Here is a 24321-nt window from a genome sequence, read left to right as displayed (position 1 = left end):
CAAGAACATTCTTACAATAACTTGCAAAAGATTTATCATCTATATTTTCATATTCTATATACATTACATTCCTCTATAGGCTGCTAAATTTGTACTATATAGTCTACTAGATTTATTATTTATAAATTTTTATTATTATTTATTACATTGTTTTTATTCTGTATATCTAGTTCACTGTTGGTTCTGTTTATTGTTGCATTGTGGGACGTGGAACTAAGGAAAAATATTTCATTACATCATACACATGTAATACGTATGTGACAAATACACACTACATACATGTGATGTAATGAAATGTTTTCTGCTGATTTTAATGATTTTATTAAATCCTTCAATCTTAAAAGGGTTCAGTTACTGACTCATGGACAATAACACTATAAACACAAACATTACACGTCTTCAGGAAAAAATGACTTACCGTCCTGTAACAGAAAAACATTCTCACTTTTTTTTTTGTTTTTTTGTAAAAAAAATCTAAAAACAGTTTTTTAATTTTTAATTTTTCTGAACTGTACAAATTGTTGACTCCAGGAACTCGATTTTTGGGTTTTACCCTTTCCTGTTTCCCTGGATATAAATAAGAGGTTGCACAAACCTAAGAATATTTATTTATTTATTTATTTATTTAGTGAGCACTATCTAAAGTTTTTTTTTTGGACTGTTAAAGTCAACCTTCTTAAGAGCGGGAGAAAAGAGAAAGAACAAAAAAAACAATGGAAGAATGGGAAGAGAAAAGAGAAAAAAAGAATAACAACAACAGGACGTTTAATACACACCACACCGTGCATGAAGATACTGCTCTTTCTTTTCCAACCTTGTTAAACATTTCAGCGAATATTAACTGCAGAGAGGTGCCAATAATTTCAAAAACTAAAATAAATTGCACTAGTTAAGAAAAGAAAATCAGTGTTAAACCTACACTTTGAGCTTAAAGTCATCAGACACGGCATGTGTAACCCAGTTTATATACTCAGGGTGCCAATACTTCTGGAGTTGGTTGTATATTATTATTGACACAGTTTTTGAAGTCAATCAACAAAAAATATTTTATTTATAAGCTGGTGTACAGAAAAGCTTTACGGTATTCTATAGTACAATAATGAGCTAGCTGTTTAAAAATAAAAAACAGACCAAATTCTCACTCGTTCTGGGTTTCAGCTAAGCGATATAATTTTATATTTTCTGAGTTAAACAAGAGCAAGTGGGGTTTTTTTAAGCACTTATGGACATCCTGTCCATCAGTCTATTCACATCATCAATGTCCTCGGTGTTAATCATTTGTTAAGAAAGTGAATAAGGTCGTTAAACAGAACCTCACGCCGGGTCTCCAGGGGCCCAGTGTCTCTTAGGCTCCTAAATTCATAAAGTGATCATTTAACCCAGGATTAGAACATGACCTGGGCCCTGAAGTGGGCCTGCTTAGTCACGTTGTTGCTCATTCCCGTCCTCAGCATCCACTTCGACTTCATCCTCTGTACGTACCGCATGTCCTTCTGCTGCTGGAGCACCGAGCCTTTACCTGAAACACGCGTAATATAGACATATTATTATTATTTTTATTCTATTATTATATACGAGCCACATCAACAAGTCATAATCATAATAAGAAGAAGAAGAAGTAGCAGTAGGAAACAGAACACTTGGGAGCATGCTGTTATAGGAAAATAATCAACCACTGGGAAGCAGAGAGATTTTCATGAAGACCCAATTTAACCAACCAACAAACAAACAAACAAACAAACAAATAAATAAATGTTTTTCCATATTATGCAAATTGAAGTAGGTGGAGCTTGAGTGGTTCTCGAGGATTTGTGTTTGGTTTGCGCCAAGGAAGAAGCTGAAAATAAGAACGTTGTCTCGACGTCTCATGGTTCCCTCACGAGATACGGGACGGAACCCTAATCGCCGCACTGTAGCGCCACCATCAGGCCGATCGGCTCCATCTGCTTGGCTGTGTAGCAGGAGGGAGTCTGATGTACTGAGCAAGTTTCACGTCTCTTTATGACTCTGGTTTGCTCTCCATGATTCGTTTAAGAGAAGCATAAGAAACCCCTGAACCAAAAAAAAAAAAAAAAAAAAAAAAAAAATTGGTGCTTGGACCCCTAATAATAATAGTAAGTTCCTCACCAGCTTCTCCAGCCCAGCCGAGGGCCCGGTACTGCTTCAGCACTCGGCCCACAGCGCGCTGGTTCTGTACAGGTACCAGCTCCCTCTGCATCCCGAAACGCTGCTTATAGTAACGCATCAGCGAGCGGTGACCAATCTTCGCCCCTGCAGCAGCGCAACACACGAGCATCAGACACAAGCAGGACAAACGCTCCTGCAGTAAACGTCTCCTCACTCAGTACGTCTTTTCATTTCATACACACAGCTTCTCTCTATATCCGTGTGTTTATTAATGATGTCGTACGTACCGGACGGCAACGTGAGCTCTAGAGTGTCATCATCAAACTCCACCGTCTTCTCATCGGGAAGCTCTCCGTCCTTCATTTCTACATCAGTTCCATCATGAGCGTCTGGGTAGCTACTCCTGATCTCACACACACACACACACACACACACACACACACACACACACACACACACACCTCTCAGTGCAATGTGTCTCTCATATTACAGATAATTCAAATAATTAAACAGCATCTGATACAAAGCCTGGATGTAGTACTGGTGAACTTACAGCTTTACCTCTGCTTGTTACGAAGCTCTGAAACTGGAGACTCCTTCCATAAAATGTCAAATAATCACAAATCCCTTCAGAGAAAATCTTCACCATATCAATGACTGTATGTTTTTTTCTTCGTTAAACAACAAGAAGTTTTGATTCTGTATATTATTAGTTTTAGGTTACGTGGCGCGTCCACCTGCGATTTTAACCGTTACTATAGAAACGTTTTTTATCCGTTACTATAGAAACGAAAACATCTTAGAACCAGGATAACTTCCAATCAGAATCCAGAATGCAGCAGCACCGTGTTATAAAAACATTATCGTTTTGTAATTCAATTCCAAACAATTTTTATCGTAACGCCTATTTAAACAGTGAAAACGACTTTATGTAAGACGTGGAGTTAATTCCGCAGTCACCTCGACTACACGAGCGAACCCGACGTACCTGAAGTCGTAGAAATCGGCAAACTCGAGCGCCGCATCTCCGTCGGTGTAGAGTTTGCAGTGGCTCTTGTCGTTCATGTGCGCCTGCACCGCTTCGGTCGAGTAGAACGACTTGCCTTTTTCGTTACACCATAAACACACTTTGCCGAAACCCACCTTCTCTCCTGTAGCGTGTGGAGAAAAACGTTACTGAGCAGAAATCCTCTAATATAAACACGCTAATATTACTATCAGTGAATAAAGACTAGTCAAAACAATCATTTCTTCAACAACAAAAAAAAAAACGTAAAATCTTGTTATGTTACCGAGAAACCGCGAGGACTTTCCTGCGGTGGAAAACTGACTGTTACAAAGCACTGACACTGGAGACTCCTTCCATAAATGGTAAGTAAACATCCCCTTACAAAAAACGTCACCGTATCAATGTTTTAAAAAGATGTTCATGAAGAGCTGCGTAAAGCTGCGTAAGCTGTTACTATAGAAACGATAACGCTATATTCAACACCTGACCAATCAGACTCACCCAGGTATGCAAGGAGTCCTCTCAGATCGACCAGGTACTCGATGTCGGGGATGAAGAAGCTGTGCTCTTTGGTCATGTGGGCCACGTTTTTGCTCAGAGAGTGCGAGTGGTGCGAACAGAACAGACAGTCGGTCACGGGGATGGAGCCTGGAGAGGGAGTGGGCGTGGCCACGCTGTCCTCCGCCATCTGCTCCTCTTCATCGGCCTCCATCTCATCATCATCATCATCGTCGTCGTCGTCGTCTTCGTCAAAATCCTCCCATTCTTCTGGAAAAGTTGTTCATACATATTTTGAAACTGGTGCTGTGTCACAGTGTTTCAAAAGTATTCACTTATTTTGTAAAAAATAAATAATAATAATCACCAACCTTCATCTGCTGCATCTTCCTCCTCTTCCTCTTCCTCCTCAGTTGCGATCTTCTTGGCTTGCCTCTCAAACCACTCCAGCCGTGGCGCTTTATCCAGCCTCTTCCTACCCTGCCTCTCCGTGGGCGTGGCTTCTGAGTGGGCGTATCTCTGTTTCTGCCTAAGCCCCTCCCTCATGGCTTTCTGAATCGCCTCGTTCTGAGCGTCCTTGTCCAGCTCGGCTCCTTTCTCCAGGTTCTTCTCGTTCATGCGCTGCACCGCCTCCTGGGCGACGGCTATGGCTTTCTTCTCAGCTTGCAGGTGCTTGTGCGACTGCAGGTGGTTGTTGTAGGCGTTGGCGCTGGAGAACTTCTTGTTGCAGGTGGTGCAGGTGGCGAGGCTGTGCGTGTCTGCCAGCTGCTGTTCGGCGGCCGCACGCTGGGCCAGGACGCGCTCCTGGAAGTTCTCAGCGGTGACTGGTGGCATGTTGGCGACCTTGCGCTTCAGGTTGTAGCGGTGCCAGTCGGTCTTGTAGTGCGCACGCTGCACGTCAGCGTCGGTGAACTGCACGCGGCAGCTGATACACGTGTACGAAGACATCACGGCTGCCGAGAGACACAAAAGCAACACGTTTATTTCTATATCCGTGTAAGATTATCTACTGAAGCAAGGATCAGACTTTGAATTTTGGAAATATTAGTCCAATATCTACTAACATTCAGCTTGAGTATTTTTTTTTTTTATCATTACATAGTCAACCTTGTTTTGTTTTTTTTAAATAGGACCCATTTGCATTCAGACTCCACATGTCCTGGGAACATCTGAGTCCCGGATTCACTCTCTGAAGCGCTTTTAGTGATGAGGTCTGGATGAATTCCCAGCATTCGCTCCTGTTCGCACCTGTAGCAGGTCTAAACAGGGTCCGAAGTACTCTTAGTACCTCAGGGAAGGTTTGATAGTCAAATAACTAACACAATGTTTTCAGCATTTCATCCATAATAAACAATGTTTTGAATCAGTTTATTAAACACTACACAACACAGAAGCCCAAATCTCCTGATTTGTTTTCATACATCTGATTTCTACTATACAATTTGTTAATTAAATGAATTTGTTAGTTTTTTTTTTTTTAATCTGCATTAACTTACCTAGTTAACAGGTTAGAAAGATAACCAGTTGTTTAACAACAGTACTAATTAACAACACAGCTATCTAATTCATATATTTATATATACATATATATTAAGATTAAATATTAAATCCTGTCTCACCTGGGTTCCAGTTATCCACTGTTTAATAAATAATAACGCTTTCTCTACTCGAGTTAAACGCACGTTCCTACATGACCAGAGAAAAGCAGCTGTAACCTTTGAACCGGAAATGAAAATCCCGAATAAAAAAGACGCCATTTGAGGTGATGTCGCCATCTTGTGGTAAAATCTGACAGTTCAAAACAGCGGCTCAAAGCACTGTAAAGGAGTCAGTCAGTCAAGATAAACATATTATATACAATATATACATTTCCCCCAAGATTAATCATTTAAAATACACAAATATTAAACTAATCTATCAATGTAACCAAGTGTTAGCGGTTGCTAATGTCCGGAAACTTCAACATATAGGGTGTATGTGCTACACAACACACACACACACACACACACACACACAGTATATATATAATTTATAATATTTTCATTTAGTATTACATTAATAATTCAAATTTCCTGTTTCCAGCGGTCTCCATGTGCACTATTAATCCCTAAAGCATTATTTAAACTTATTAAACCCTGAAAAATACTTTCTTCAGACACACAACAAACTAAGCCAGGATTCACTTAAACCTGAATTAGGTTTTTAAGTCTAAAATACACCATTTGGACTAGACCGCACCAACAAAACTTACATTCTGACTCGGATTAAGTGTATTTATTTATTATAGAAGCAATTTATGGCTATTTTTAATTTTTAAAAAAATATTTACTGCTTTTATTCATTCAACACTTGGTGGGAGAATTCACTCCCCGGATGGGACAGAGCACCATACACACAACTTCACACACTCATTCACACCTAAGGTTAATTTCTCATAATCCGGTTGGTGGAGGAAACCGGAGAACCCAGAGGAAACCACCCAGGGACAGAGGTAGAACACGCGACACTTCACCCTGACAGGAACCCGAGCTAAGGATGGAACTGGGGACTGTGGAGCTGCGAGGAAGCAACGTTACCTACTGCGTTTAGTTTTACAGTAAAGTTTACAAAAACTTTACTGATAAAAATTTTCTGATAGTTTTCACTCAGGATTTGTAGAAATGTTTCCATAATGATTTATTTCAAGAGTAACATTGCTGCTGTTTATGTAAGTCTGGCAAATCCATCATGGCGGACAGTTAAATGTTACACATACGTAACAATTGTAGTTCACGCCTTCTGAGACTCACCTGGATTCCTTCTCACCTGCACATGCACCGAGATAGACTTTCCAAGTTACAAAAAGACACAACACAGCATTTCCAATAAATAAATAAATCAATCCCCACTGCAACACAGTCATCTTTCTCTTTTCTTTTCACACTGTAGACTTTGGACCACATGTACACCATCTCCTCTCTTCTGCTGCAGTGAGTGTATTTTTTCCCCTCTATTCCACAGCCTTCATTAAACTCAGTGCTCACTAGTGATCTCTACAAACTCGCTGTGTTGTTGGTCAATAAATGGCACTCGCCTCTCATTTCCCAGAATGTGTTTTTTATTAACCCTGTGCCACCAGACTTTAAGTCGGTAAACTAGATTGTTTTTTTGTTTTACAAATCTGAGCATTTCTGCTATACTTTATTCAAATTTATGTTCACATTCAAACATTTCAATACCTGCATCAAATCAGTAAATTCTCTAATATAATAGCAACTTCCCTTTTTTTTTTTAAAAGAGCTCGAATGGTGTGTTGAACAATTTTATACACCTGATTATCTTAGATATTTAAAAGAAATATTTGGCTTTAAAGTTGAGCTCAGTTATTCTACACACAAAGTTCAGACTTTTTTTTTAATTGGATTTTGAAATCAACTGCAATTTCAAAATAAATTAAAACACTGCAGATTTGCAAAATTAAAAGTCCAATCCAAATCTTGGTGGCACAACAAACATTAGATATGATGAGATATCCTAGTGACGGAGCGCTTGGTAAAACCTGTTAATATTGGGGTAAATTAATTGCCGGATTTAAGAAGTGGTGGCAGATTTAACTTTGATGAACAGAGTCGAGTTTCCCAAAAGCATCGCAGCACAAAGATCATTGTTAAATGGTAGAGCGATCATCACACTGAACTCTCTCTCTCTCTCTAAGATGATCTTTACTTTGTGATGGCTTTTGAGAAACCTGAGCGCTCGAGATCAACAGGAATAAATCCAACCTCGTGCATCTAATAAAAGTTCATCTCGAATAAAGTTTTGAAATGACCTTTAAGACACCAACCAGGATTTATACAAGAGAACACTGAAACTAGTATTTGTCAGTCTTTGTCAGTGAAGTTAAAGATTCAGGTTTTATCCAATGTTAGAAAGATTTAGATTAAGACACAAAGAAAAGGCAGGAATGCAACTTGTTTAATGAACAAAAAGCAGGCGAAGCAGGAGGCCTTGGTAAAAGGGATTACGTTATTTTTATTAGTCTTAAATTTGTATCTACAACGAAGGGACACGAGCAAAAATAAGTGACGACTCCATGGAAAAAAAAGAAAAGAATTACATTTATTATCGATGCATTTTTTTTTCCATTTTTTTAGGTAAACGACTTTTTTGTTTGTTTTTTTTTTTTCCTTTTCAGTCTAAAGAAATTTTTACAATAGAAAGAAACATTAACTACACGAGACACAGAAAAAAGTCCCTAGAAGACAAGGAGCCAGTCTAGTCTAACGTGAAATCCAAAGCAAAATCGAAGGAGGTCGCTGCTCCATACTCAATACTGCTTGTTCCGTTTCTCGGAAAAAGACCCGAGGAACGACGAAGCTCCCTTCCGTTTCTCCTTAATGTTACATTATTATACAGCGTCACAACAGTAGTACAGAAATGGCCGATGGGACAGACTTTTGTATGGCAAACAGGGCGAAGACACTGGCTGAATCCCAAACTGCTCCCTACTCCCTAGGTAAGTGCACTACAGGGGGGTAGAAAATGTACATCACACCCCGAGTAGCGTCCAATTTGGGATTTGACGCTAGAAAATATCTCAGAACGCAGAGGAAATGCCTCCTCCCTTTTTTTTTTTTTAATCACTTCTTTTAATTTTTTTTTTTTTTTTTTAATTTTTTATTTTAAATAGATAAAAATCCTTCATCACAAAGTCTGTTTGTATCTCTGATCCCTTTAAGTTTCTGATTTGAGCCTTGAAACACGTTCATTTTTCTGGAAAAGTGCACAAGCGTGGCCGCCCTGTCTGTCTGTCTGTCTGTCTGTCTGTCTGTCTGTCTGTCTGTCTGTCTGTCTGTCTGTCTGTCTGTCTGTCTGTCTGTCTGTCTGTCTGTCTGTCTGTCTGTCTGTCTGTCTGTCTGTGGGACGTGAGAGCCAAAAAGAAGGGATCCTGAGCACTTGGTCAAGGCTGAAACAGGAGTGTGTTAGGACTGCTACAGAACTGCCTCTCATCATTCACCTTATCTGTGGATTAATCAGTGCAATAGGACGAGTTCTTCTCCTTTTCACTGATTGCGTAGAAGTTTTTTTTTTCTCCAGTGGGAACAGAGCTTCAGCTAGAAAGGTTGTTTTCTTTACACCTTTTTTTTTTTTTTTTTTCCGTCCAGTGCTGTGTTCATTTGTCGAGACTGGAATATCAAAAAACATGTCAATGATATCAAAATGCATTTTACAGTATTTACAAGAAGCAAATGATAAAGAAAGGAGAAAAAAAAAAAAGAGTGACGTCATGTACAAGGCGGTCTGATTAGAGTGTGGGAGGCAGGTTAGCATTTGGATACCCATTAATTAACAAATTAAATAGCAGTGGCTGATTTGAAACAACCAGAATGGATCCCGAAACAGTTAAACAAATATTAAAAAAAAAAAAAGAAAGAGAAAAGAAATAAAATCAGACGGGAAAGGGGGAAGAAAAAAAAAAAAAACAAAACATAAAACATTGACAAATCCTGCTCTGTACGCTGCTATGGGAGTTAAAGATGGACCTCTGTGTTGTAGGACTCCGTCTTTAGGTGTTAATGATCATGTGACGTGAAGCTCCGTGAGTTGCTCGGCGGCGGTAACTAGGTAGTCTTGATTCGTTTCCGAAAAGCCAGACAAGCAGCGGTGGCTCGTGATTCGAGCGGGTCGGGACGACGCTCGAGTTTTTCCCTCCACTCATCCTGGTGCACGTTACGTGGGAACAGATGCAGACGTGGTACCTCACATCACCCAGTGTGCTGAAGAAGAAACGTGTCTGAGAAGCCGAGGAGCTGCTACGCCTTTTCAGTCAGTCCGTCGGATACGAGAAAGCACGTGAGCGCGTCTCGGCGGACGTTTGTTCCCCCCCCCCCCACCCCTTCCCGAGACGCCCTGGTTCAGGAACATGCAGGCGGGACAGGGGTCGATTCAGCAGGAGGTATCTTTAGACTGGCATTATTTACATGTTTACAATGTCCTGAAGCAAGCTGCATGGTGCAAGACATACACACATGAAGGAGGGTGGGGAGGGGGGGAGAATAAATAAAACGTGAGCCAAGCCAAAAAATATCTAGTACCACAATTTAAAAAAGAAAAGAACAGGGAAAAAAAAAAAAAAAAAAAAAAAAAAAACACGGGGTTTTCGACTATGGGAGAAGATTCTTCTTTTTCTTCTTCGTCAATCAGTGAAATTATGACACAGGCCACAGAATGCTGTTGGCTTTCTAACTGTACTTTCTGGACAGAAAGTGTAATAACACAGCAACAGCAAAGAGATAAATCATGGAGTGAAGTTTACTATTAGAAACGCTCAACGCCCGGGTGTGGAGCTTTCTGTCAAATCGCTACATTATGTAAAGGGGAATTAAAAAAAGTCACGCAAAGCCATGAGGGGGAAAATAAAAATTAAAAAAATAATACCCCAAGCTCGAAATTTCCCCCAAAAACATTAAAATAAAATACATCGACTAATTCACAAAAAAAAAACAATAATAATAATAACAATAATAATAATAAATCATAGAGTTTCCACTGGGTATCGTGAATATGTGCTTACTCTGACGATTTCATGGTTATTGAGATACAATGTGCCCTTCTGAGGAAAAAAAAAATACCCTTATCAATTATCATTACAATATTAATACAAAAAAAAAAAAAAAAAAAAAAAGAACAATAATTATTAATAATACAATACATACACAGAAATAATGGAAACGTTCATAGCCCGTCACATCTTCATGAGTGTTTAAAAATGTACACGTTAAAATGGAGGGGGAACCAAAAAAAAAAAAAAATCACATGTCCCAGAGTGAAATCTAACGCATTAATAAAGAACGAGAAAGAAAACTTAAGAGAGAAGAAAAGATGGAGTGAGTTAAAAAGAGCTGAGCCGAACGAAGACACACGTTCTTGTCCTGCCCATCAGTCTGTCCTTTCACGTGTGTGTGTGTTTGTGTGTGTGTCTTCTCTTCTAAAAGCCCCTTCTTTCAGTGTCCTGAGCCAGAGAGGAAGGCAGAGCGAGGCAGTCAGCAGGCACTTCCTGTGGCTCGGGGGCTGCTTCCTGTCGCCGGCGGCCATTTTGGCGCGAGTCCCGTGCTTCGCCGACGTCCGGCCCGGCCCAAAGCTCCACGAGGCAGGGGTTGGGGGTGGGGTGGGGTGTCAAAAGAAATGCGGGGCACGAAACAAATGGAAGGAAAATAAAAAGAAATAAAATAATAATAACAATAATAATAATAATAATAACAATAATAAAAAAGGGAAAAAAAAAAAAAAAAAAAAAAAAAAAAAAAATCACACGCTCATCGTCATGTTGGGTGAATACTGGAACGAGAAGAAGGGAGGAGGGGAAAGATACGTGAGAAGATGGATACAAGATGGTTATGGTATTTGTTTCAACAAAATACAGGCTCGGGTTTTGTGTCGACGAGGCAGTTAAGCGCGAGACAACTCGAAAGAAAGAACGAAAGAACGAAAGAAAGAAAGAAACGTGTCTCAGGAAACTGCTGGTCCATCACAAGACGAGCCATTTTTAAAATCGTAATGCTGATAGTCACTAGATTGTTTGTTTTTTTTTTTTTCTTCAGCTACTCACACTTTCGCTTTGGAACGGGTTGAGGAAGTTGCCGCCCATCTCGCCGTCGTCTCGCGGTGTGCCCGGTGGGTTGTTCATGCCTGCCATGTTGCTGGGCGAGTTCTACGGAGGGAAAGAAGCGCGAGAAGGTTTTCAGAGACATGCGGCGTGTTACAGTGTGTTCACTGGTTCATTCGTTCGTCGCGAGTAAGCGCATCTTCCTGCTCAGGGTCACGGTGCGTCACGCACTCGTTTCCACCTGCGAGCTGCTAACACACTCGATTTAATAATCGATCAAATTCCTTCCTTCTTTCCTTCCTCCTTCTTGCTTCCTGGCGATTCGGAGTTGTGCGTTTACTCTATTTAATATCTAAAAAAATAATAATAATTTTTTTTACTTCATTCTTTCATCCTCCTTTCGTCCATCTTTCCTCCTAGCTAATTTAAAGGTGCATCTTATCTTTCTTTTATCCTTTCCTCCTTTATTCCTTTCGAGCATTTTAGAATTGCCAACATACTCTAATATCTTAAAAAAAAAAAAAAAAACTCCAGCAATTTAGAGTATACAAGCATACATTATAAATTAAAAAAAAAAATTTCTCTTGTACATTCTTAATTTAATCTTTAATCTTATTCTTTCTTCCTTCACTGATTACTTCCTTCCTCTTTCCTCTTTTAAAAAAGAGAGAGAGAAACACGTTTTTCTCTTTCATCCTAGTTCATCCTTTCTTCCTCTTTTGCCCCAAGCAACTGATTTGCCTAAATACTCTAATAATATATTAAAAAAAGAAAATGTTCTTTCGTTCTTTCTTCATTCCTTCCTCGTTTCTTTCTCCCACCTTTCCTCCCAGCGATTGAAAGTCACCAACATACTCTATTTAATAAAAACATATTCTTTCTTCATTATTTTTCCCTTCCTTCCCTTCTTCCTTCCTTCTTTCCTCCTAACTTCTTCTTTCTTTCTTTATGCCTTACTCCTTCTTTTTATGCTGGCAATTAAGATGCCAGTATACTCTATTCACGTTTAAAAAAAGAAAAATGTATTTCTTTCTTCCTTCTTCCTTCCATCTTTCATTCCAGCACCCGGTTGCTGATATACTCAATTTAATAACATTTAAAAATTTCTTCTTTCTTTCTTTCTTTTTTTTCCTGCTCTCAGCAGCCAGACTTGCCAATATGCCAATATTATTATTATTATTATTATTATTATAAGTTAGAAGTGAAATAAATCCTTTATACCAGCACTGACGCTCTTTGGAGGCAACTAATAACGACATGTTAATGAAAGGTTTAAGTTATTCACCTTTGGCAACCCATCCATGTCCCCGGACCCTACAAATTAAAAAAAAAAAAAAAAAAAAAAAAAGAACAAAGTTCAGAAAGAGACAACATGACCAACAGGGGGCGCTTTAATACAGCGACTGAGTGTTAGATGTGCTGGATGATGCCATGGCAGCGCGCTCACCTAATGATCCGTTCATATGATGAGGCTCCATGGAGCCCATCCCTCCCATCGGACCGTCAGGGCCCGGGCCCATCGGGAACTGCGAACACACACACACACACACACACACACACACATACACACATACACACACACACACACACGTACGTTTAGGCGCCGGCCACCTGCTACCTGCTACAGGGAAACTCCTGGAACATTTTCACTCGTTCGAAACGTGTGACAGGAGGAGTAGACGGCTTCATTAGCGTAAAGGCGTCTATTAGCGTGTGAGGGAAATTAAATTGAATAATCAAGCTCAGCTGATCAGACGCTTCAAGCTACAAGTGTGTTAATTAATACGAAGTAACCCTCGTTCGTTAAGGATAAGATCCACCGAGTACCTGTACAGGTGCGAGTTCTTTCCTGATGAACAATTTTATTTTCATGGTCCGATTGCGAAAATCATAATCACGGAATATCAAACATTTTTGAAACACAATTCATATTTAGGGTTACAAGTAAGAACATTAGAGGGAAAATAATCAGCGTCGTGGTGTAAGTGGTAATAAACCATGAAGGTGTGTTTCTATCAGAACCGGGTCGAGATTAATGCCACAGTTTATCCCAAGACTCTACTCCGAAACGTCCTGGAGCATTCTAGCGCTCTTTAATGCGTTAAGAATAGTGTTTTACTATTATTATTATTATTATTATTATTATTATTTAAATCCAGTCCACAGTTTTAGCGAGAGCACTCACGTTGGGTCTGTTGCCTCCAGGGCCGATGGGGTTCATCATTGTGTAAATGTTTTCGCTTGAGTTTGTTGAATCTGCAGAAGAAAGACAAGATAAAGCTCAGTTTCAGAAAAAAAAAAAAAAAAAGAAAAACCAGCAATCACATCTATGAACTCATCCTGCAGGTCAATCTCAACCAATATAGCCTCGCTTATGTAATAACTGATCGATATGAAGCTCAGCCAAAGCTCAGCTTGTGCTTCTTTACACATCCACAAGCTGGTGAAGATGGCTGTAATGTCCGATCCCAGGCAGTGGGTTAGGATTACATCACTCTGAATGGGGGATGGGAGGAAATGTTGTACTGTGTGTGTGTGTGTGTGTGTGTGTGTGTGTGTGTGTGTGTTTTTCCCCCTCTCTGTGCTGAGCCACAAAGGCAATGCAGCAACCTTGCACTGACATTGGCTGCTGAGACCGAGGGCGAGTGGGAAGCACCGAACATCATTTGGTGCGACTGGGAGATGATCAGGTTCGGCTGATCGCAGGAGCAGGTGAATTTGGACGTACGTGTGTGTGTGTGTGTGTGTGTGTGTGTGTGTATAACTGTTGATTTAACACACCTCCTGGACTTGGCATGATGGGAGTTCCTGGAGGACCACCTCCCCCTGGAGGACCCTGAGGAAGATAAGCACACACACACACACACACACACACACACACACACACACACACACACACGGATTTCATTTTTAGGATCGCTGTATAACGCTATTCTCAGCTCCAGAAATGCCGGAGGAGAAATTTTAAACAAAGTTGCAGTAGACACAGGGGAGATATTATGGCAGTATGATTAATGCCCCCATATCCTGCTTGTCCAAATACAACGCCTGGAGCAAAACAGAAGAATATAGTAATTGCTCATGAAAAAAGAAAAAATCAATATGTTTAGAGAGTTAAATATGTGCTTAGGCGTACTTTTTGTTTCCAGAGGAAAGCATTAACTTGTGTTTAAGTGGAGAGGGACAGAGCTGACACTACAGGTCCACACGGTGGCGTGCGTCCGTTACTTACCACGTAGTTGCCCGGAGATGAGGAGGAGTACGCTATCTGTGAGCGGAGAGAGGAAGGAAAAGCACAGATGAGCTGAAATTTTTATAAATAATTAGACTAAAAACCAGAATTCACTTTTATTTATTTTTAAACAGACGTGATTAAATCAATCCCTTCAGCTTTATATTATTAGACTTGATGGAGTGAATCACTTTGAAGTGACTGACTCATTAAGTGAAACACTCTGCTTCACTTGATGACGTGATTCACTTTGGTTCACTTGATGACGTGAAGCATTTTGTTCCTCTTAAAGACGAGTCACTTGATGACATGACCACCGTAGTTCACCTGATCATGTGAATCACTTTGAATCACTTGATAACGTGAATCATTTTATTTTGCCTGATGACATGAATCACTTTCGTTTGTTCGATGACACGAGTCACTTTGATTCACTTGACATGAATCACTTTAGTTCACTTGATGAAGTGAATCACTTTGAACTCTGTTTTATTAGACTTCGTGAAGTGAATCACTGGTATATACGATGAAATAAATCACTTTGGTTCACTTGAAGTGAATCACTTTGAACTTCGTTTTACTAGACGAGATGAAGAATCACTTTGAACTTTGTTTTACTAGACTTCATGAAGTGAATCACTTTGGTATACAAGATGAAGTGAATCACTTTTGTTCATTTGAAGTGAATCACTTTGGTATACAAGATGAAGTGAATCATGTTGGTTCATTTGAAGTGAATCACTTTGGTATACAAGATGAAGTGAATCACTTTGGTTCATTTGAAGTGAATCACTGTGGTATACAAGATGAAGTGAGTCTCTGGTTCATTTGAAGTGAACCACTTTAGTATACAATATGAAGTAAACCACTTTAGTTCATTTGAAGTGAAATACTTTAAACTTTGTTTTACTAGACTTCATGAAGTGAATCGCTTTGGTATACAAGATAAAGTGAATCATGTTGGTTCATTTGAAGTGAATCGCTTTGGTATACAAGATGAAGTGAATCTCTGGTTCATTTGAAGTGAATCACTTTAAACTTTGTTTTACTAGACCTGATTACGTCCATCGCTTCGGTTCGTTAGACAAAACAAATCGCCTCGAATGATATAAAAGGTGCTGTATAAATACAGATGCACTGTGGGGGGATGGTCAGACTTACCGAGTTAGTGTTGGGATTCGGCCAGGGACCCCGTCCTCCTGGACCCCTGAGAGAACAAATAAACAGATGAGTGGGAGGAGAAAAGGCTAAGTCGACCGACACCATAAACGAGCTTGTCTGACATGTGTTTTGCCCAAAGCGACGACACCGATGACGACGAAGGAGGTTTGCGGTTGCTACTCACATGTTCATTCCTGGCATGCCTGGCCCACCCAGGGAGTTCGGAGGTGGCCTCATTGCACCATAGCTCTACAAAGAGGTGAAAGTTTATCCTTTATCAAGTTACATAAACTGGAATCAATCATTTAGAAAGAAGAGCTGCAATGAATCAAGGTACAAATGAATAAAAGCGTAAAGATACTAGCTTTCATGCTTTGTATCACTTTGGAGTGATGAAGTCAGCCTTGAATTGAAGAGTAATGGGACAGTAGGGTATTTATACACACCTGTGGACCCATGCTGCCCATCCCTCTAGGCGGATTCATTCTCATCGGGCCGCCCATGCTGGGGTGTCCTGAACGAGAGGGAGGAAAAGAAAAAAAATTCAATCCAAGTATGCTTAAATCTGACAAAATGCATCAAACACGTTGATTGTTTTGTGGGTTCTGGCCACGTGTGCGGCTCGTCTAGACTAATACCTTGTGGTCTGGTGGGGTCCAGATTGTTTGGCAAGAGTGGCTGTGACCCAGGAACCCCGACTGGAGGCTGTACAAAGGTGGGGGGGAAATAAGGAACAATGAAAACCAAAAAGTGAAAACATTGGAGCTGTTACGAATTAACGTGAGATCTGCTCCGACTTGTCCGCTTAATCTTACAGTAAGCCGAAATGACTCGTGGTCACATGACACAAGCACAGGATAACTCGTAACTTAAACGTGTACACCGTGTCATACAGCTATCGTGTTATTAACGAAACAAAGAACAACATCTAAGCGGTTCCTGGAGGGAAAAAAAAAATAATCCACAACTTAAATTTAACCACTATAGAGTGGACCTGCTGCAGAGCTACTGAGACTTTACACTAGAGTTGCGGTCTAATGTGCGTGTTAATATTAATTAATACCATTTCTTTGAATATTTCAGGTAGATTTCGAATTTCGTCTTCGTACTCTTTCATAAACGCAATATTACTGCAATTTCTTTCCATTTTTTGATACTTTAATATTAACGCACTCTCAGGAACGACAAGCTGCACAGCTGTAGCTGTATAGTCTACGATCCGTCACGTCTCGGCCTCAGATACTCCGCCCACAGGTCACAGAGTGTCTCGTGTATGTTGTACACTTTTCTGGCCACAAGCTTCAGAATACTGAAGGTTGCAAGCTGACTGACTCGCTTCCTGCAGAACACAATGAGCTTTTTTGGAGCAAGATATTGTGACTGGTCTGAAAATATTCACTGAATACAAGTTATTAAAGAGTTCTGCTTCAAACACACAAGATAATCTTGAGAAAACGGCTTTCTTTGGTCGTCTGCCACGCCAGTCAAATTGGCTTTTCTGTGAAAGTGGGTCATTCTTGGCAACGTTTACTGACAAAATCTATCAGACTCTCCGCTGATGCTTGAGGTCTGGCTTGCAATATGAGGATGTAACAAACATGTCGAGCAAGACGGACTTTGATTTTACGAAGCTAAAAATGTTGAGAGCTTTTTTATATCTATTGCATCTACTGTACAAGGCATTTGTAAATTAAGCGCTAAGTCTGTATTATTTTCCTTTCTGAAAGCGAAATGACTTTTCCAGAGGAAATAATTTAGGGCTAATGGCATACAGACACCACAAAAGCCTAAGGAAAGCACGAGTACCAGGATGCGTACATGCGTAGTTGAGTAACTGCTTAATTGTTTGAGGCGTCTGTATTCCGTGTACTGAAATCAGCGCTCGGTTTCACGCGAGAAAATATATAAACAAAAAGCTGTGTATGGCAAGATCAGGATGCAGAGATCAGCACTATCATAGTGCGCATGTTAGAGGTGTGTATCCGGATGTTTCTATTCTCGAGGACGGCGTGATATGAAGGTCTTAGGACAAAAGAGAGATTAATACCAATACCAATTTCCAATAATGTTCAGTACAACTCCATTAACACTCTACAATAGAGACAAATCAGGAACTTTGGGCTTTGCACGGATTTAAGCCTATGTGGCACCAAAATGCAACACTTTTCCTTTCATACTGGCCGCTGCTCTCACGTAGAGCACTTATTTCACTGTTTAGGAAACGTGGAAATATCTGTACTGTCAGATTACCTGTCAATTATTCACAAAGTTTGAATTTTAACCAATGACAGGTTGAAATATTGAGCTGACATTCAGCAAGACTGACATCGTGTAAAGCTTTTGCTGGCCGTTCAATACTTTTGTTCATTATTTCTCTATATTACGTCTGTCAAACGCATAAAAACAAAAACCTGCCAAGCTACTGACAAGAAGGTTGAACTGAAATGACAAATAAAGACACTTTATTATATTACAGTGAAGACTTGAAGAATTTTAGCAGTTAACTGATTATCAGTTCGTTAACTCTTACTGATATAATAATATTGTTCTCGTATTTGAAAGTTGGACAAAACTACGTAAACAGCAGTTTCGTCACCTTCATCGTTTGAGTACGTTAGCTGCAAACGTTTATTGGTGGAACGTGACACTTTCCCTTGGGCATCCATTATAAGTGAATTTTCTTATTTTCCTCACAACAGGGAAACGTTGCAGAATTTGCTTGTGGTGATCATTTATCCACTGTGATTATGTTGAAATATCGTCTGCATGTGTGAACAGAAGTGTGAGTCGGTTACCTGGTTTGGCATGCGGAGGGACGGCCGAGGTCCACCCGGGTACCGCGGAGACATGAAAGGCTAAAGACAAGGACAGAAGAGAAGAGAGTGAGGGAGAGAGAGAGAGAGAGAGAGAGAGAGCATGTTTTTTTTTTCTTTGTCGTTAGCACCGCGCGGCTGTCTACAGTGACAGAGAGCAAAATAAAAAAAAGGTGCAGCTAAATGAATGGCAGGAGCGAGGCCAGCTGGAGCAGGTGGAATGCAGGCAGGCAGATGCACCGAGCGACAATGGGGATGGCACCAAATGCGACATATAAATAAGACATCCAGCCTTCTGACTGCTGCTCACGTTCCAAATTCACTCACACAACACACACACACACACACACACACACACACACACACACAACACACTTTTCAGGACAGGAGTCTGATATTGACCACCGTGTAGAGATTTTATATAAGGACGTAGTCGTAATCAGACCACACCAAGACCACAACAGGGTCGTTCCGATATCCGAAACCGGGTTGGACAAGAGACGGAACAGGAGCCGCTCCTGTGGTCCGGGACTCTGGCTAAGAGCTCCGTCAGGCCCTGGTTCGAGAGAGGGACAGCCACACAGGCTGGGATGTGTGTGTGTGTGTGTGTGTGTACCAGTGAAAAGTGTAACTGTGTGTTTGTGTGTGTGTGTGTGCTGATTTGCAGATTTCTACAGATGTTCCTCCATCCTCGTGTGTACAAGCACAAGCAGCTACGCTTCGTAAAGGAAAGAGTTCAACCAAAACAAAACAAATCGATATTTTCCACTCATGTGCAGCCAATTATCCAAGACAAGTTTTGACAAGCCGTGAAAGCTAACGCCCACCAATTAGCATGATGCCAACGCAGCAGAATCATAGCGCGAGTGATGATACTAAAAGACAATTAGGAGGAGAGGGGGAGGAGAGAAAAAAAAAAAACAGCCTCCGTAAGCCTTTAAGACCGTATGGAACATCTGTAAAATATCGATGGAAGTGTAAGTTAGACTGCTCCCGTTTTAGTCTACGTGAATGATTCGCTCGTTTATTAGTAGATTCTTATTATAATGGAGCTACGTTTAAATACACCGAGACCAAAAAAAAAAAAAAAAAAAAAAAAAAAAAAAAAAAAACACCAAATTTTTTGCAATGGTACAAAACCATTCCTTTTTTTTTTTTTTTTATCCCTCCACTGCGTCCTGAAATTCTCTAATCCAAACTAGTTTTATGGAAATGAGATTTTGGCATTCGAGTGACATCATGCTAACTGGCAGACATTTCTCTTCAGCTCCAGCGCAATTCTAAAAAAAGATCTGACTTCTCGTCTGACTATTCCTTTAGAGACTGAGCGTGTGTGTGGTGTGTGTGTGTGGTGTGTGTGTGTGTGTGTGAGGGCATTCTACAGCATCAGGCTGTGCAATATTAATGTGCTATTGATGGTGGGTGGGAGTGAAGAAGCCTTTCCAGCAGCGGGGAGGACCGTGAATAATTCATCCCGCTCTAGGGGCGCTGACTCTGGGCATGGAGACACTGGGTGTGGGCCGCGAAGAACGAAGGAAACACGGAGACGGAGGGAGGAAGAGGAGAAAAGGATGGCCGCCATCGGAGCCAAGTGGTGCAAAATAACTTCCTCGCCTGACGCGCTTAACGTGGTGACGTTTCGATTATTAAACGGTCGGATGTGTGTGAGTTTCAGGGGCGGTGTGGGATTTCCAATTAAAGAATTAATTAATTTCATATATTCCTTCATAGGGACAGTTCAGTAGTGTGTGTGTATATGTGTGTGTGTGTGTGTGTGTGTCTTACCTGGCCATGGGGTCCCATCATGGGGTTGCTGGGGTTGTGTGGGGGAGGCTGTGCGTGGGGAGACGGCTGCGACCCGGGAGGGCCCTTTAAGAGAGAAGAGGCAGGTGAGACATGAAACGGGGGCGCACTGCCGAGGCCTGCTGCTGCTCCGCCGACACACACACACACACACACACACACACACACTACGAGGTAGATAAAGTTACATTCCTTCACTAGGCAAGAGTCTGAGGAACTTTCGGAGCCACAGCTGGGTTCTACTTCCCAAAAATATAAACAAACTAGCAGCCTAATTTAAAGCACCGTGACCCTGACCAGGCAGTTACTAAGGATGAATGTACAATGAACAGCGTCAGAGTTTCTCAGTGTGGTCTTTCTTTGCTCTGCAAGCTTCATATCTGACAGCAAGCATGAAACCTATCATGAAATCATTCTGGCTTTCTGAATACTAAATAATACATATATATTTTGAAATCACATTAAGTGTAAGAACACAGAAACCTCCGAACTGACCACTACAACTTTAAGAAGTCTGTGAGCGCAGACGTGAACACCGAACATCCTGTTTCAGCTCTAGCATTACAAACCCCCTCCTCTACTCTCCCATATATCTCAATGAGAAGCATATGGCCTTCCAGGAATCCCCACAGCCGGAGGGAACTCAACACCACCACCAACACCAACACCACCAACACCACCGCCGCCAGAACTCTGGGCTCTGAATCCATTCTCACACACTCTCCTCACACCGTCCTATTGTACTGTCCTGCAGGGACGGTCAGCGACTTCACGTCCGCGTGCTCACGCTTAATTCGTAAACCACCATGTCTGCATACACACACTCAGGCGTACAGGCTGCAATGGCTCGGCTGTGTCACTTGGGGGCACTGTTGTCAAGAAAGAAAACGAGGCCCCGGTGCCTGAGGTTTTTTGGTGCAGCCATCCTTCAGGTAGCAGGCGAAAAGAAAATGAGCCACAGAGAAGAGAAATGCACAGGATGACGCAACACAGCGGCAAATCAAACGTCTTCGTTTATGAGATCGTCTGAAACAGTGGGAATTATGAAATCTTGATATTTATGGAATATTTTCATCAAAACTGAGCAGATTTTCAAAAAAAAAAAAAAAAACCTCAACATCGCTTTGAGCTGCCATCACACCTAATCCCTAACCTTTAACCCTTAACCCTAACCCTAGTGTCGTTAATTAACCCTAGTGTCGTTAACGGCGTGATGTCATCATTAAAGACGACCGAACACACAGTTACGAACAGGAACACACACCTGAAAAAATGTCTCTAACAACCTTTGTTGTTTCATCTTTTTACTTAAAACTGTTTCCAAAAAAAACTTGGAAATAATTGTGATATTATCACAGGTTTTTTTTTTCGTTGTGCTTTTTCTACTACGACAAAACTGCGAATAAAAACCATGAAGGAACTACATCGATCTTAGTTCACTTATTAGCCGAAATTCATCACTTATTGGTCATATTTCTCAGAAAAACAGACCACAGTAAGTACACAAAAACAATAACTGACACAACTTTGTTACGGTAGTGTGTGTTTGTGTGTGTGTGAGACGCTAATGACTACACGCACGTACGACACGTTACTTGTAATCTGATCCAACGTTACGTGAGGTTTAGTGCTAGTGTTACCATGACAATGAGAAGCATGCGATTCCGGTTAGCGCGTTCAGCGTTGTTAATCGCGCTGCTTGTTTTGCTAACAAGTTCGGCATTATTTCCATCTCAGAAGAAACAACATCCAGGCGTGATTACTGAACAGACAAGAGTTCTGAAAATTAGCATAAAACGCAATAATTATGTATCGGTAACTCGGATATGTAATGCCTTTACTCGTCTTTTCATGTTACCGACGTTAAAAAGCAATTTGTCGAGAATAACAACGCAAAAAATAAAGGTTTTATGAAAGTTTTTACAAGGAGAAGGCACTGATCTGATAACCAGGATCACAAAATGGTGGATCAGATATCTGATCAGAAATCCGATCCCGAGAAGCGTAGAGTAACAACGTAAAGCAGGTTATTAAAGCGGATCACACGATAGCATTTTATTTCATTTATAAATAAATATATATATTTTTGGCAAAACTGGACATTTTTACATATAAAAGAGACAAAATTGTATTTTTATTTGTTTAGATTGATTTTATACTTTATCGATTTTTTAATAATTTATTACATTTATTTATATTAGGAATGCAAGTAATTTTTGTTTAAAAGAGTTGGATTTTTTTTCGTAAGTGTTTCAGTTTTGTTTACATTTTTAGCTACATTTAATTATATATATATATATGTATTTTTTTGTGTCATTAGTTTTTTAGCTTAACATTTTTTTTTTACAAATATTGGACAGGTATCGATATCTATCTATACTTAAACTTTCAACATCAGAAATCACAAAATGGTATCATGCCATCGCTAGATTTTTTTTCCACTGTGTAATATTAATCACTAGACTTCACTGAGGTCACGTCCCGTCCTGCGTCTGCCTCAAAACGTTGACTGGATTCCCGATCTAACCTCGCGATGATTTTAAACAGAGTCAAATCTGTAACGTGAGCCGTGTTTTCGTGTCTAACCGCTTTGAGGAAGTGCATCGTGACTCAAACGCTCACGCACACACTGATTCTGAAAGTGAAAGTAATCCGACACGAAGGTTTACACAACTGTTCTTCTACCTGACAAATCTTTAAAAAGGATATTAACCAAAAACTTAACTCGGGGTTGCTCTATTCCGATAGAAGTGTACAGATAAACGTTTTTTTTTCTCTTAGTCGCATTATTAACAGATTATGGGGCAACGCGTAAACATTCACCTGTAAAACTTACTTGTAGTACCAGGAGCAGAGAGGAATATATAAGATCGGCAGCAGACATGTTAAGAGTTAAGCACTTAAGCGTGTGTGTTGTTTTATAGCTTGATTTCGGAGAAGTGTGTGTGTGTGTGTGTGTGTGTGTGCTGAGAAGGTATGTTGGGGAGCCGAGTTCAGATTTAGCCCTGACCTGTCTACGACCTCGCTGAGAGAGAGAGAGTGAGAGAGAGAGAGAGAGAGAGAGAGTGAGAGAGAGAGAGAGAGAGGAGGTCCTGCGGGGTCTGATGCTAGAGCTGCTCTACTGACTGTCCCAGAAACAGCACAGATACTACAGCAGTGTGTGTGTGTGTGTGTGTGTGTGTGTGTGTGTGTGTGTGTGTGTTGGCAGCCTGCGTTACTCAGAGGAAGGCTTGGAGGAGTGTGCCGCTACTCAAGGCCTCAAATTCTCAGCTGCAACGAGGTCACGGCCGTTCATTACACCTCATCACACAAACACACACTAGCATCTCTCCCTCCGCTAGAGCGCCACACTTCTCTCTCTCTCTCTCACTCTCTCTCTCTCACTCTCGCTCTCTCTCTCTCTATCAATTCAAAATCGTACTCGTTATCTCTCCTTCACACGTCAGCCATCCTTCACCTGTTCGCCCGTACCTTTTCTCTCTACACTGTGTACATGGCTTTGTATACCTAATCATAATCAAATCCCCGCGAGCTGCAAAGTACAAATCCTGACATTCTGCTGGTTTGTAAGCAGATGCATTGGAAATATGTGTGTGTGTGTGTGTGTGTGTGTGTGTGGCCTCTGCTATTTCCTCCCTCTCTCGCATCTCACCTCTACCTTATCACAAACAAAGCCAAATGCCAGGCCTGTCTGTCACTGGGCAGAGGAACCAGTCAGGGTGGCACACTCTCTCTCTCTCTCTCTCTCTCTCTCTCTCTCTCTCTCTCTCACACACACACACACACACACACACACACACATACACACACACACACGTTTGTCGCACTATCCTTATGAGGACCTTCCATTTGAATAATTACTATCGCAGCTATTCAGTGCTACACCACACCTAAATCCGGCCCTAACCAAAAGGAACCAAATGTTCCCGCAAGGTCAGACGTCTCAGACATTCCTACTGTTGTGGGGACATTTTAATCCCCACCAAGACAGAAAAACATAACCGTACACAAACACACAAAAGTCTAGCTGCCGCGGGATTGGTCGGATATGTGTATGGGCATGTTTGGTGTTCACGTGTGTGTGTTTGAGATT

At 40.9% G+C, this 24321-nt stretch overlaps 2 protein-coding genes across 4 annotated transcripts in view; both read right to left on the bottom strand.

The window, feature by feature from the left end:
• Positions 1–1019: 1019 nt before the first annotated feature.
• On the bottom strand, positions 1020–5390 carry znf622 (zinc finger protein 622). Of its 2 annotated transcripts, none has more exons than XM_026937320.3 (7): positions 5254–5390; positions 4006–4587; positions 3638–3901; positions 3116–3278; positions 2415–2530; positions 2128–2271; positions 1020–1519 (listed from the first exon to the last, which is right to left on the bottom strand). In XM_026937320.3, exons 2-7 carry the CDS (start codon positions 4580–4582, stop codon positions 1386–1388), a joined length of 1398 nt encoding a protein of 465 aa, XP_026793121.3. In that variant the 5' UTR covers positions 4583–4587; positions 5254–5390; the 3' UTR covers positions 1020–1385. The 2 variants fall into 2 exon arrangements, with proteins under 2 accessions (XP_026793121.3, XP_026793120.3); XM_026937319.3 differs by having other exon boundaries at positions 3638–3904; positions 5254–5389.
• Positions 5391–7625: 2235 nt separating this feature from the next.
• The window catches only part of zgc:110158 (uncharacterized protein LOC553590 homolog), a 59069-nt gene continuing 42373 nt past the window's right edge, over positions 7626–24321 (bottom strand). The window contains exons 6-18 of one of the 2 annotated variants that reach the window (XM_053233195.1): positions 20211–20294; positions 18408–18467; positions 16251–16317; positions 16059–16126; positions 15797–15861; positions 15613–15658; positions 14452–14487; positions 14001–14055; positions 13405–13475; positions 12667–12745; positions 12505–12533; positions 11223–11324; positions 7626–10951 (exon numbers count right to left, since the gene is read on the bottom strand). In XM_053233195.1, the coding sequence (XP_053089170.1) occupies positions 10922–10951; positions 11223–11324; positions 12505–12533; positions 12667–12745; positions 13405–13475; positions 14001–14055; positions 14452–14487; positions 15613–15658; positions 15797–15861; positions 16059–16126; positions 16251–16317; positions 18408–18467; positions 20211–20294 (792 nt within the window). In that variant the 3' untranslated portion in view covers positions 7626–10921. The remainder of the gene's footprint in view (positions 10952–11222; positions 11325–12504; positions 12534–12666; positions 12746–13404; positions 13476–14000; positions 14056–14451; positions 14488–15612; positions 15659–15796; positions 15862–16058; positions 16127–16250; positions 16318–18407; positions 18468–20210; positions 20295–24321) is intronic. The other variant, XM_053233196.1, reaches the window with a different exon arrangement.

This window comes from Pangasianodon hypophthalmus, chromosome 4, assembly GCF_027358585.1.
Source record: "Pangasianodon hypophthalmus isolate fPanHyp1 chromosome 4, fPanHyp1.pri, whole genome shotgun sequence".
In the NCBI taxonomy this organism is placed as follows: domain Eukaryota; kingdom Metazoa; phylum Chordata; class Actinopteri; order Siluriformes; family Pangasiidae; genus Pangasianodon; species Pangasianodon hypophthalmus.
The sequence above is the reverse complement of the archived record's forward strand: the minus strand, read 5'-3'. Positions and strand labels throughout refer to the sequence as shown.